The 13,387-nt window shown below is 51.9% G+C and overlaps 2 protein-coding genes across 2 annotated transcripts; one reads left to right on the top strand and one right to left on the bottom strand.

Annotated features, from left to right (window-relative positions):
- Positions 1-6,015: 6,015 nt before the first annotated feature.
- On the top strand, positions 6,016-10,843 carry EAH_00006960 (ankyrin repeat-containing protein, putative; the record flags this gene model as incomplete). Its single annotated transcript, XM_013396001.1, has 10 exons — positions 6,016-7,677; positions 7,879-8,067; positions 8,216-8,413; positions 8,593-8,763; positions 8,876-8,963; positions 9,097-9,212; positions 9,351-9,528; positions 9,637-9,962; positions 10,104-10,243; positions 10,396-10,843. 10 exons carry the CDS (start codon positions 6,016-6,018, stop codon positions 10,841-10,843), a joined length of 3,516 nt encoding a protein of 1,171 aa, XP_013251455.1.
- Positions 10,844-12,065: 1,222 nt separating this feature from the next.
- EAH_00006950 (Myosin light chain TgMLC1, related) lies at positions 12,066-13,387 on the bottom strand (the record flags this gene model as incomplete). Its single annotated transcript, XM_013396000.1, has 7 exons — positions 12,066-12,084; positions 12,204-12,400; positions 12,514-12,606; positions 12,808-12,861; positions 12,969-13,022; positions 13,139-13,227; positions 13,351-13,387. 7 exons carry the CDS (start codon positions 13,385-13,387, stop codon positions 12,066-12,068), a joined length of 543 nt encoding a protein of 180 aa, XP_013251454.1.

The following is a 13,387-nucleotide window of genomic DNA, read 5'->3' as shown; positions in this document are numbered from 1 at the left end:
TACACTGTCACATTGGCCCTTTATGACCACATAAAAGATGATTATGTACTGTGGGTACGGCCACTGTACAAAAGGACGCTGGGGCATGCTTGGCATACTTCACGATTCGTCTGCTATCTCAAGGGGACGCCACCGATGCTGCAAAGCGCCTGGCGTCCTTTTTTGCAATAGGCAACGATCGAAATCGCATACGTTTCAAGCAAAGAAGAACGCGATACAAAGGGAAATGCGGAATATTCACACCCGAATGCATTAGTGAACTACAGTGCCTGAATGAGAGGGCGTCGGAAGACCGTGTCAGCAACCACGCTTCTGATCCCGTTGGTTTACTTGCCAGTGCTGTCTCAGGGTAGCCGCCGAACAACTTGTTTGTTGTTGTCGAAATCTTTCAAAATCTTCATCAGGTGTGTAATCAGCTGATGCCAGCTTTGAATAGTGAAATGTGCTGTGATACCGGCGCCGTCTTTCACCAACGATCCTGCGCAAAGCTATCGCAGCATACACAAAGCAGAATAAGCAACTTCTGAGCATCAATGCGAATTGGTGCTAGCACAGATTTCCTTTGAGGAGGGTCTGTGGTTGTCGTGTCTCCTGCCCCCATCACTGCGTTTGTTCTCCATGTCGGAGAGTTCCACGTGCTCATCCTTCAACTCCTTTTCCATGGCCGAGCAACCTACTGATTGCCGCCTTCCAGAGAAGGGTCCTAGTTCGCCAGCAATGCAGAAGCTTCTATTCCACCGCTGGATTCCTGTGCAGCAAAGGCCGGTACATCTGCATCGAGCCCTGGGCACACGGCTTCTCTTGCACAAAGCTTCTCGATTCTGCTATAGCATATACCCTTGCAGAGTGGGGTTAAATTTACGTCTCAGCGCATCAGGAAAAGCCTTCACGGTCGGGATACTCATCAGAAAGGAGGTACGCCTTCTCAAGTAGAGCCGCCATTGTCTTGCCGCCTCTTTTGGTAAAGACGCCAGTAGCAACTGTAGCTCCTACGACATGGTTTGAAAAAGAAATACATTCCTGCAACTAGGAATCTCTCCACTGCCCCAGCATCCTTGCGTCCGTCATAAATGGACTGTCGGTACATGCAGATGTATCCTCATTGGACTCCAGTAAGAATATATCTGGATGGATGAGCTGGGAAGACTGCGCTCGTTTCACCGAGGCGACGCGCTCAGTTGTGTGTCGCCCTTGCGTAGGCGGCCAATCCATCATCACTCTACACTTTCGAAAAAGAAAAACGGGCGAGGATTCGAAAGAGCAGATATATATGAAATGCTTTTCTGCGCAGCAAGTCACCTGCGCGTCAGGCCCCCAGCTGTTGGGTGGGGCGTGCAGCGCCAACGCTCCTCTCGAAACGAATCATTACTACCAAGTGAAAATCAAATCGTCGGCCTTGGCGGAGGACTATCGGGCGCTGTAATATCTAGCAATCGCTTATAACGCCCTTTCTCTCCCCACGATTCGGACTTTTTCTCCTTATTCCAGATTGCCTGAGCGCAACAGTCCAGAGCCGTGGGGCTGGTAGGGGGAGGAGGTGACATCCCCCCACTTGCAGAACTACCTGTTTCAAACCTTGCCGCAACGCAACTCCACAAGCATGCATACTCCATCCATGTTTCGATACGCTTACATACGCGCTTTCTCTTTGTGGTGATAATAATTTCACGAATTGCGATAAGCAACCTATTACAGGCAACAAATACATTCTGAATTGACTGCAAACTACCTTTTTTAGATGTGAAGAAAACTAGGTTTGTATGGGCACAGAGACACAGCCTCAGTTCAACTGCACAGCGGTCCTCGCAGAAAAGGCCTTTACAGCTTGCTGCACCTCAATGCAGAAAAAGAGAAGCTCCTTTTTATGTGTAGCTGGAAGATGATGCAGCCGTATGCCTCTGCGTGATTATAGTGGCTGCATCTTCCTAGTAGTAAGCCTCCAGTCAGTCAGCTAAACACACGCTCAGCACCCGTCGGCGTTCCAGCCTCTTCGGAGCACACGTCCATTGCGCCATCTGTGAGCTTGCGGAGGCTGGCCGCTCTCCCATACGGCCTTCGTGACTTACTGGCCATATGAAGAGCACCGAAATTGAAAATCTGAAGGATCTAGATTTCACCGGGCTCAGCACTCCCTAAGCAACCATCTCCCGTACACAGTCACGTGATAATAAGTGCATCTCGCCACAACAACATCCCGACGTGGAAGCCACCCGCTCTCCCCAAGGCACTACAGCTGCCTCCCACAACTCTGTTGTGCGAGCAGGTGTGATGGGAATTATAAGTCCTAACATGACGGTCAAACGAGTTGGGAATGAGTGGAATGATTGCTCCGAACGTCTTAGGCGCAAAGGTAGGTCTATGCTGCTGAGCGTGCTGGGGACAGGAGGCTGGAACGTTCTGATTTTTATTACCATTTGTTGGCATTGCTTGCGAGCAGATAATATCACATGGAAGCATTCTCGCACGCCGCTATATTGTCAATCCACACCTCACAAGACTACACGGAGCGCCTGCCCCCGGTATCCATTACCATTAAGCTGGATCACAGATGAAGGGCTCAGCATTGGCAACTCCGAAGGAAAACACTCCTAAGTTTTTTGGCAAAGAAAGGGTTTTTAGAAGCAACGAGGTTGCCACAGTCAGGACTTCGTGTAGGCAATGGTGTCTGAGATGGTGGGCGTACTTGGCTCCCTTCTGCAGATGACCAAGGCAATACGCTGCAGGGCATGCGCCTTGTTGACGAATCCTGAGGAACCCAAAACCATGCGCTTTTAATTGCCAAAGAGGATTTCATTACAGCTTATGTACAAGGTTTTGCTCCCTCCAAGAGGGATGTGGTAATGGGTGATCTCGGATGCCGAAATGACCATCACAACTAAAAAAGAGGATGATTCGGAGTGCACATTTGCCTAGTTGAGCAACGAATGCTTGAAGTGTTGGTTTGAAAGGTCGCTTGCGCAAGCTCACTTTGACTGTATACTGGCCGTATTTTTGCATACGCTGAAGCTGCTAGCTATGAGTTTTGAAAACAACTTCATTGGACACGGGTTGGCGTAAGTAAGTCCACTTCTTTTGGGAGTTGTCCTAGCGCAGTTAAGAGCCAGCCTGAAATTCAGATTAAGTGGCGTGGGTAAGCCCCCAAGCTCTCCAGTTTGTTCTACCGCTGTATCAGCCTTCTACGCGACTTCCTTCTCCCCCTGCTTGTCCCCCTGGTTAGGGTGAGGCTGTTTGACTCGATGAAAGGCGATGCCCTTCTCCAGAACTCCCTCTCTGCAATTTGACCGTGGTGTTCTGCGGATGAAGCCTGCTAGGTTTGGGTCTGCCCAAAAAAAGCAGGCTTTAGAATAATACAGTAAGTCGTTGCATTGTTGATTTGTGCTCGTCGATATGACGAGCATCGAAAGCTCATTCTTTCTGGTGTACATAAATGGAGAACAATTATGCTAACAAATTGAGTGTAACCTTGTCTATGAGGCCGAACAGCTCGATCACCGCCCCTCTAGCTGTGAGGGCGATGCACCGCAACTCCTACCCGCAACACTGTGTACCCAGATGGCGCTTGCATTGCGCTGTATCTTTAGTGTGTGTAGTGCCATCAAGCGTTGCGAGGATAGCTTCGCCACCTAGCTGATGCGAGGGTGCACAGGAAGGAACAAATAGTGACAAGTTGCGCTAGTTTACGAGCTTTACTAAGGTCTGTACTTCCAGCAAATACTGGAGAAGTGGTGTCCACTGGAGTGCAGGAGGTTCGCCACTCCATAAGAGCGGATTTAACAACCGAGGCAACTTCCTGCACGCCTCTGCTACACATTTTAGAATTCAGAGTGGAACGAAACTACTTCGCCGCCACTGCCACTTACATGTAACGGTTGGCAGCAAACACTAACTAGTCCAGTTGGGAATATAATTGAAGTGCAGGTATCCTCTGAAAACACCACAGATACTTCCCAAACGCCCTACGTTTAAAAATGGAAGGCAAACACGCACCAGAACACAGGAAGATCTGAGCCAGCACAGTTCGTCGTCAAGAGGGTAGAGGAGCTGAACTAACTCAGACATCCAATAGGACTGTTGAAGATTTATTGGTCAGAAACTGAACATTCAAGCCACGAAGCTGCTAAGGCCGATTTTTGACGACACTGCTGCTTGCAAACACTGGTGGCACTCACGGGCAGTCGTAGCTGCCTTCCAACTGAGGAAGGTGTAGACCCCATTACCAATAATGCTTTCATGACCGACGCATCTAGATGCTCACGTCCTGATACCACTTTGCCTCACAGAAATGCTATTCCCACGTATGGGTTGCGTTTCTCATAGGCGGACAGTGACGGCACCTCACACCCAAGCAGTGCGAAGCGTAGAATCACAAGAATCCGAAAGACAAAGCAGATGCCCGTGCAAATGTTTTTTTACGTGAATTAGCACATAAAAACGGCTTTTGAAGCAGTGCATTTTAAACAGCGACAGCCGCAGCAAACTTGCCGCTGGCCGCCCCAGCCGCAGCGAGCAGCGGTGCAGCAGCAACTGCAGCCTTGGCGTCTGAGACTGCAGCGAAATTGGCAGAGTCCGGCATTCTACGCCTTTGGGTGAGAAGTCGTTTGGCTCTCTATAGAAGCAAAGGTAGGCTTCCTATGCGGGGCCTTCCGTGTCGTTTCCTAACAGCTGCAGCTGTAGCGGCTGCTCCGTGGCCGTTTTACCATTCAGGAGCCTTGGGGCTTCTGTTCTGTTTATTTCGTGAGCTTCCCATTACCATCGTGATTGTACTTGTTGCGGTGAAGTGAGCGGTCGAATCAAAGGGATTGCGGGAACGTGTAGTCCTGCTGGCGGTTGCTGCCCGGTGGGCTGCGTCGCTTGGACGGCGGGCCGCCCTCTCCGTTTGCTGCAGAGGCAGCAGAAGCAACAGGAATTTCGCCGACGATTTTCAGTCATCCGGGAGGAAGAACAGCAGTTTGACTAGGCCGGTGCGGCCTCCCCTCACTACGGGAGCAACGGGCACGCCGATTCGGCTGACGGGGGGTGTAGCGAAGCATCAGTGAGGGCAAACGCCAGATTAAGGAAGGGCTGACATACACTTGTTGGTCGGGTTTGCGCTCTCCAGCGTTGAGGCCATTCTCCATATTGCTTCCCTCACGTCTGCCTGGACGTTGCTTGCTAGCCAGCGTGTGCATTTTAAACATCCTCCGTTAACCTCCTGCTGGTCAGTAGTGAGGAGGCGTTGGATTTCTTCTTCGCCCTATCCAAAAAGCTCTGAATTCGGCGGTGATAGCGGCGCCTGCCCGTTGCGCCAACATCCTAGCCTCAACTGGTGGCTTTCTTTCACTTCTTCCGGCGGAAGATGGCCAGCGGCCGTGCACCTGGGCCCCAGGGAGAGCCCCGTGGTGCTGTTCTTTAGGAATCCGCTCCTTGAGTCAGTGGGGCGTTGGCGGTGATCCAGCGTTAAGGAGACCGCGGAGCCTCTGCTGGCTCTGCGAAAAATGGTTGGCGAGAACGTGTAGCCCCAAATCCCAAGCGGAATTGGTTCGCCTGGAAGTGCATTTGCTTTGCTCCCGACTGGCAAAGGCAGCAAGTAGAGAAGGGTCCTCTGCCCACTACGGATTTATCGAACAGGGCATCCGGAAAGTGCCTTTCTGCCGGTGATAGGGCTGTGAAGTCGTTAAACGCATACGCAGCTCGCTTTGTTTCAGTGGCTTGTTCCTTGTGGAAAGCCTGTCTGTCTTCATTCACATAGATAATTTCACTTCGGCCTATTTCTCTCGCTGCTGTTGATCATTTGGCCCCGGGGGATACGGAGACACTGCGACAATCAGCGGGACTGGACTCCGCGTGTGCTCCGGTGTGTACCTCAGCAGCGACGTGGATCTTCCGGCTGTACGAGCAACTAGATCCTAGTGTTGCTTTTTTCACTCGCTTTCATCCATCCCTTTTTGTGGTGCGATCGCCTTTGCAGCAGTCAGCACTGCTGGTGACCTTCAGTTGTAGCAGTTACTCCAGGTCTTGGCTTTCTTTCATTGCAAAATGGCTCAAGAAAACGAGTCGCTGCATCCAGAGATGCAGGATAGCCTCAATCTGGGGGAAGGGCCAATAGAGGTGGACGTGGCACCTGTTGGACAACTCCCTGGCCTTGCTGCTGATGGGGGAGCTCTAAGCGGCGTCACCATCAATGAGGTTGACGAGGCGGAGATGGCGCGTATCACGGCAGCAATTGGTCAACCAGAAATTCTGGATGATTTAGTGCCTCCAGCGACGCTGGGCACTGTTACGGTGCAGCAGGTACCGGCGTCGAGGGCGGCCGCGGCAGCTGCTGCTGCGGCACAGCAGCAGGTTGCGGCGTTGCAGCAGCAACAACTGCAGCAGCAACAGGCTGTTGCGGCTGCAGCCCAGCAGTTGAGGCAGCAGCAGCAACAGCATGGGAGCGCTGCTTTGTCGTCGGCTGCGGGGGCAGCCCCGCGTGCGGTGCCAACGGGACAGAATGAAAGATGGCGCTTGTACTTACCCCACGTGGAGAGGTTGCTCGATGCGGAGGGTATTTTGTTGCTGCGGCAGACCTGTCGCCTGCTCTGCAAGCACAAGTATCGACCTGCGGATGGGGTGTTGTCTTTCGGAATGTTTCGAGGAGTTGACGCACGCATCTTGATGGAGCAGGTGGTGCCGCTGGCTTGCAAAGCTGTGCACCCAGAGGTACGGGCTGCGGGTCTTTCTCTTGACTTCAGTGGTTGCTCTCTCCTGAAAGATGCATCTGTAGCTCGATTGATGGACGTGCTGCACGGCCGGAAGGAAGACAACATTATCGGCGGAGTTCTTAAGAGCCTCTGCCTTGATTTTTGCTATGAAGTGACAAATAAGGGATTGGCGGCACTGCTGACTACACACCTCCCTTATTTGGAACGACTCTCGCTCCGATGCGCAAGGAGCAATGAATTGACCTTCACAAACGTAGCCACGGACTTCTCAGCAGACAACTGGCCCAATTTGCTGCATTTTGACGCGTCGTTCACTAACATGAGACTGGACGCAGCTACGGTCTTAGCCGATTGCCTCTTGGGGAATGCAGCGGCAGTTAACAAGCGGCACAGGAAGGACTACGAGAGAAAGCTTCAGGAGGAGAAGCAACTGCGCCGGCTGTTACATCAGCAGGAGAAGGAACACGTGCAGCACATGGAACAAGCGAGGTCTCTGAAGGAGCAGCACGCTGCAGTTGCGGAGAGGCTGCAACAGCAGCAGGCACTGCTAGAGGAGAAGGAAAGGGCATTGGAGAATCAGCTGCAGCTGGAACCGATTCAAGTTGACGGCGAAGCTCCAAGCGATCAGCCAGAGGATCCTGAACAGTGCGCTGTGCGGGCACAGCGAGAGCTCGTGTTGCGCCTGCGGCAACAGCTGGAGTCGCTTGCGGCAGCAGTGGCAGCAGGGGAGGGAGCCGCAGTGGCATGCCAAACTGCCATTGAGCACACAACAGCAGCTGCTGATGCAGCGGGTCTTGCTGCAGCTGAAAGCCTCGCAGCTGCTGAGGAGGAGGAAAAGCACCCCGTTGTGGCATCGCTCGAAATTGTGGGTTCTCTTGCATCCAAGTGCCTCCTTTCAAAGGTTGGGATGGAGACGCACTACCGCTCTTTCTGTCATGCAGTGAAGCTCGGTCTGCATGATCAGATCTCATCGCTGACGAAGGTTGTGCAGAAAGAGGTGGGTGACACCGACACTTAACACGCCAGCCGCACATAGAGTTAGCGAGTCCAGCAAATGCACACCGTGAAGCAAGAACATTGCTCTGCGCACTTGCATATTCTGGAGTCGTCATGCGCATGATTGGCGAGTGGCCTGGGCGCTCTTCCATCTATGTGCTTTGCGTTTCCTGTGCCGTTGTGCTTTCATGTTCCCCTACAGTTTACGGAACTATGTGCCTCGGCTCCTTACCGGGGCAGCTCGCTGCTAACGCTTCAAGCGAAGCGTGGCAGCGAGCTGCTGGTCAATGCGCCATTTGTTGTGGACACGTCAGAAGATGGCGGAGTCAATGTGCTTACGCTTCCTGTCTCGATTGCCATACAAACTCAGGACCAGGAAACTTTGAAAGTGGTGGGGATGCCGATGGCCGGCGATGCAAGGGCTGATCTGTAGAAGTCGGTGAACATGTTGTGTGCGCGTTTATATTGGAATAAGGCTCACATGACGGTCGCTTCTGCATTTTTTTTGCTTACGTGCGTGTTCGTTCTACCTGTTGCAGCTGATTAAACGAGGAGCGCAAATCGACGTGTGTGATTATTTGGGAAAGTCACCGCTCCTGCGGGCCTGTGAAGCATCGCGACTAGATCTTGTGGAGGCGCTTCTTGACCTCGGCGTTTCCCCGAATCCGCATGATCTTCGCTGTGCCCACTTTCCGCTGCAAACGGCAATCCGGCGCAATGACGCGGAGATAGTCAAGGTGAGCATCGCCTACTGTGTTGGTACTTCTTCGAAACAGTTCACTTGTTTCAAGCGAGGGTTACAGCAAGCGTGAGAAGCCATTTTTCGGATAGACGGGTCGTCGCTCCTTGCTGCAGAGGCGGCGCAGTTGACCCAGCGTTCTGTTTTTCCTGAATTTGGTACTTTGTCTGGCCGCAGCGTTTGCTTGCTCGAGGCGCGGCGCTGGATGTGAAGTGCCCAGGAGTACGCACGTATAAGAGCGCTCTGTGTGTAGCTTGTGAGGTCAATTCGCCAGAGATCATTAGTATCATCTTGAAGGCTGGAGGGGACCCGAACTCCCGTGGCCATAATTCGTACACACCTACATTGGTGAGCCCATCTTCCCAAAAAGCAAAACTGCACGTGCGTAGCACTTCGTAAATTGTTGTTGTGGTTTCTTCCTTGTATGCGAAACGGGGTGCCATTGCTGCTTTCTTCACAGATGGCATATCAGTTGAACCCGAAGTGGCTGCCTCTCTTCCTGGAAGCTGGTGCAGGCGCCGAGAAGGGGAAGAGATGGGTATTGACCGGTGAGCTAAAGATGGCAAATTTGCAGCAACAATGTAATGATACATACTGGAAACGCAAGGTTTTTTGATGCGGATTGCAGACCTACGCAGACTGTTGAGTTGTTACTACTTTGATGCTTTTTTGTGACCGCAGATGTGCTGAGTTGCGCTGTGGCGAAAAATGACGTTGAGAGCATTGGTTTATTGATTGACAAGTACCCAGACCTCATGAACCGCACGCATCCGCTGTGGTCCAAGCCTCTTCTACAGGTAAAAGCTGGGTAGAAGCTGGCGGTTTGCAGTTCCTGCTGGCTGTCCGTTCTGTCTTGAGTTCGACGATTCGATAACTTGAGTGCGGCGTCTGGGATCGTTTCGCTAGTTTTCGGCTTTTGTTACGCCTATTTACAGGCTGCAAAACAGGGACGTGTCCAGGTGCTGGAACTGCTGCTCGCTAGTGGATGCAACGTGGATGCTCGAGGCGAGGGCGGCCAGACGGCCTTATTGGCTGCAACAGAGGAAGGACTAGGGAGTTGTGTTGAGCGTTTGATTGACCACGGTGCAGATGTCAACAAAGCCAACTTTGAAGGTGATGCTTATCCTGGCTACTCAGAGCTGTGCTCATTAACGTTCTCATGCCGTGCGCATGTAGTTTTAACTGGGATTCACAATCTGCTGGTCGTTGTTTGCATCGTAGGAATGACTCCGCTGATTGTAGCATGCATGGAAAACCACGAAGACATGGTCAATTATTTCTTAGATCATACGCAAGAGCCGTACAGAGTGAAGGTGCACCCGAACAGTCTTCAGCAACAGCCGCATCTGCAGGTAGTGGAAAACGCTCAAGGGGAGAAGGCGTGTGAAGGAAAGTGGATCCTCGCAACGCAAACTCAAGTCCTTGATTGCAACAAAGCGGAAAAAACTGAGGGGGAGACCCCTTTGCTTGTGTGCATTCGACTGAGAAACGACAAAATTGCCAAAACTATCTTGAAAAAAGCCAAGTCCATCGATCTGGAAGCAAAGGTTAGCATGCATTCCTGCTAGAAATGGTGCTCGGCAGTGGAGGTAGTGCGTTAACAAGGGATAGGAGATATCTGCTGAGCATATGGCTAACTATTTCGTGAGCCACCAGTCAGTGTGCATGCGCGCATGCTGTTTCTGCAGGATTCGCAAGGGCGCACTGCGTTGCTTGCTGCTTTATTTTTTGGCCAGTATTCTGTGGCTGCAACGCTGATGGAAATGGGGGCGGACGTAATGACCCAAGATGAAGCTGGGAACACAGCATTAGCCATCGCGAATGAGCGGTAGGTATCGGTAACTGCACTTTTCTGCAAACGCCAGCGATGGCTGTTGAGAGGTTACTTGCTCCTATTTGTGAGCGCTCGCTGTCATTTGATTGGACAGAGGTTGGCGGCACACCCACCACTACCTACTGGCTCTGGTTCTTCTTGTGCAGGTTGCTGACCCCCGGCAGCGACAAGCGCGTTTTGCGTCGATTCCTGCGTCTGTACCGGAGCCGAGACACGTCACGACGCCATGCATCTTCTAGTGGTATGCTGCAGTCGATGTTGAGTGCGCTGCGGGATGAGGGGGGCAGCAGCTCCCACGTGGAGTCTGACTCTGGGAGCGGAGGAGAGGGCGCTCGTTTTTTTCGCAAGAAAAGCGTGAGCCGCAGCAGTAGCAGAGGCAAGCAGAATGGCCTCGATGGGGCCGATCCGAGAGTCTCACGGAGTGATGGAGAGGTTCATGGCACGTCAACAGCGGGCCATAGTCGGGGTGCCGCCGCGAGTCCGTCGAGCAGCAGCAGGAAGCGCTCCGGAAAGAAACTTAAGATTGAGCCCAAGACAGTTCTGCAAGTTGCGAAGCTGCCGATGTCCCTTTTTCGAGCGGCCAAGGCGAAATGACCTGCCGCCGCCCACCCTAGAAAGACTCGTATTTGTGTTGCACAGGGAATAACCGTGCAGGTATTTTGAAGACAACCGGCCGTCCACCTCTGAACGTGGAGCCCTTGTGGAATCGTGTTCATCTTCCTGAAGGCGTGCGCACAGTAGAGCGCCACCGTAGAGAACGAGATGGTCAATATATCGGGCGCTTCGTGACGTAGTCCTAGGCGCAGGCAACTGCGACTCGTGTTGTTTGAGAAGACCGCGCAGTGGCAGCACGTAGTTCTGGGACGCCGTTCACTAAGCTAGAGGAGGTTCAGTTCGTTTCTTTGTAATGGGGGAGGTGTATCTGATTGCTTGGATATTCCCTGCTACGTGCGTGGTAGCGTTCGATGTAAATTGCGGTGGCTTCCGGCCGTGAGAAATGCTAATTCCGGCTAGGGCATATCTCATGCCGTCCACCTAAGCCCGTGTCCTCGCTGCACAGTGGCGTGGCGCCTGCCCTCAGCCACAGGGACTAGTTACCCTTTTGCAGTGGCGAGCGACGCAATAGCACGATAGCACGGTGAACGATGGATTCAGATGACTAGTCATCATTTCATTGCGGTGCAGGCTAAATGTGTTTCAGTCTAAGTGTAGAGTTCGTTATCATGCTCGGTTAATTTGTGTGCCCTTGACAGCTGGTTGGTTCAACAGCAACGCCACGAATGTTGAAAGCACAGAGAACTGCCGAGGCTTTTTCTGACCACGACACTTGTATTTTCGTCATCTAGTGAGCAGATGGAATGGTGCAACTGCTGTAACATTGATAACATAGCAACTGCATAACGCTTTGCTGCTGAGCATCTTAGAAGTAGCTATTCTAAAGGAATGACTGCCTGCCAGCCGGTCTTTCCAGGCCGGAAAGGGGACGTCGTCGTTTCTTCCACACGGGAAGAAGAGCAAGATGACCGACAACGATGGGCGCCGAAAAATTCAAATGGTTCGAATTCGTAGAAATGTAGATTTGTGCCTCTATCGCCTCGGATTCGGGCGGGTGGATGGCAAGATATAACTACTCCAATTAGTGTGAACAGTTTCCACGAAAGGGCAAGCTCACCGAATGTTGCGATTAGAGGAGCTTGCTCAGGGCCACTCCGTCAAATCAACTAGGCAACCTGTCATGCTCGGGGTAGTTTCATCTTCATGATCGATGATGAAGGCTTGCAGGGGCTTCGCTTTAGTACATCATAATCCTTACTTGTCACCTCTCCAACAGCAGCCTGCGAAAAAGTAAGACTCCCCGCTAGTTAATGTGGTTCCTGGAGCGTCTATACTTGCCAACTTACCGCTCCTGCACATAAGAATGCGCGTTGCCACGGTAGACTCAACGGGAACTGACCTTTCGCAGAATGCCTTGTAGTCGACCTCCTCGGTAGAAGCCTCCAGCACTGCGTTTACCTCGTCGTTTGTTAAGACCTCCCCACAATTCTGCAGGATGTTTCTTACAACTCGCAAGGGCACCTTTCCAGTGCAGGATGGGTCATAGCACCCAAACAATTCTGCCAACAGCTTTGGGCTATCGTTGCAATGCGCCACCTGAAGGCAGAATGGATTGCCATCACAAGTTAGATATATGTATACGGTCTCAACCATAAAAACCATGGTAGAGGAGAACCGGCGTTCGTGAACTGTGTGGAGTGTTTGGTTACTCCTTTGCAGAATGTTGCAAATGTGGAGATGTCGCAGTACTCTCCTGCTACTGCTTTTAGTTCTTCGATTTCCCCAAGGGATGGAGCTAATCCCTGATCAAGCATTCCACGGAAGCCACAATTCAGAGACAAAGCTAGCAGCGCTGATGACCTATGGACTGTCAACTCGCCCGCACAACAACGCTAGATTTGCATGGAGCGAAAGAAGCCCAACAAAACCCTGGCCACTGATCGTATAGAAAAGATGCACGCGAGACCAACGAAAAGAAAAGAAAGCATGTCACCAGCACGCACCAACCGTCTAGCCAAGTCCCCTGCCTTCGTCGTCAGAATTAAGCCTCCACCTCCCTGAGAGCAATGAAGACGCACGGAACCCTTCTTGTCTGCACTATGAGCGCATCAGAGTCAAGCGGTGAACAAAGGTTTGCTTTTCTACCCCCATGAAATCGACATACTGATACATCCTTGAACGCAGCAATAAGTTGTTTGCTGCTTATGCTGGACGGTCGCTGAGCGAAACGCACGCAGTCTGAACAGGAGAGTTTGGGGTTAAAACCATACGAGAAAATAGAAATCTGGTATTGTCGTTATTGTAGACAATACTTGTGGGGAATTCATGCCGTACTGAGGAAGCGGGAATGGTACCGGGTCTCCCGAGGTCCCCACGTCTCAATGGTTTGTCCATCCTACAATTGAACGGCGACAGAGGCAATACTGCCACAATGGGTTATCTCACATCTCAACATCAAGAAACAGTCTTGATTCCACTGCTTTAAGTTGATGTACCTCAGGAGTGTAAGTGCTGACGGTGGACCGGCGTGCATGCGTTGTCCTGACCATTCTTGAGCAATATCTGGGGGTAGGCAGAGTCCAT

The sequence above is a fragment of the Eimeria acervulina genome, genomic scaffold, assembly GCF_000499425.1.
Source record: "Eimeria acervulina Houghton genomic scaffold, Eah_scaff31, whole genome shotgun sequence".
NCBI classification, from domain to species: Eukaryota; Apicomplexa; class Conoidasida; order Eucoccidiorida; family Eimeriidae; genus Eimeria; species Eimeria acervulina.
Note: the sequence above shows the minus strand (reverse complement) of the source record. Positions and strands in the feature narration are given on the sequence as shown.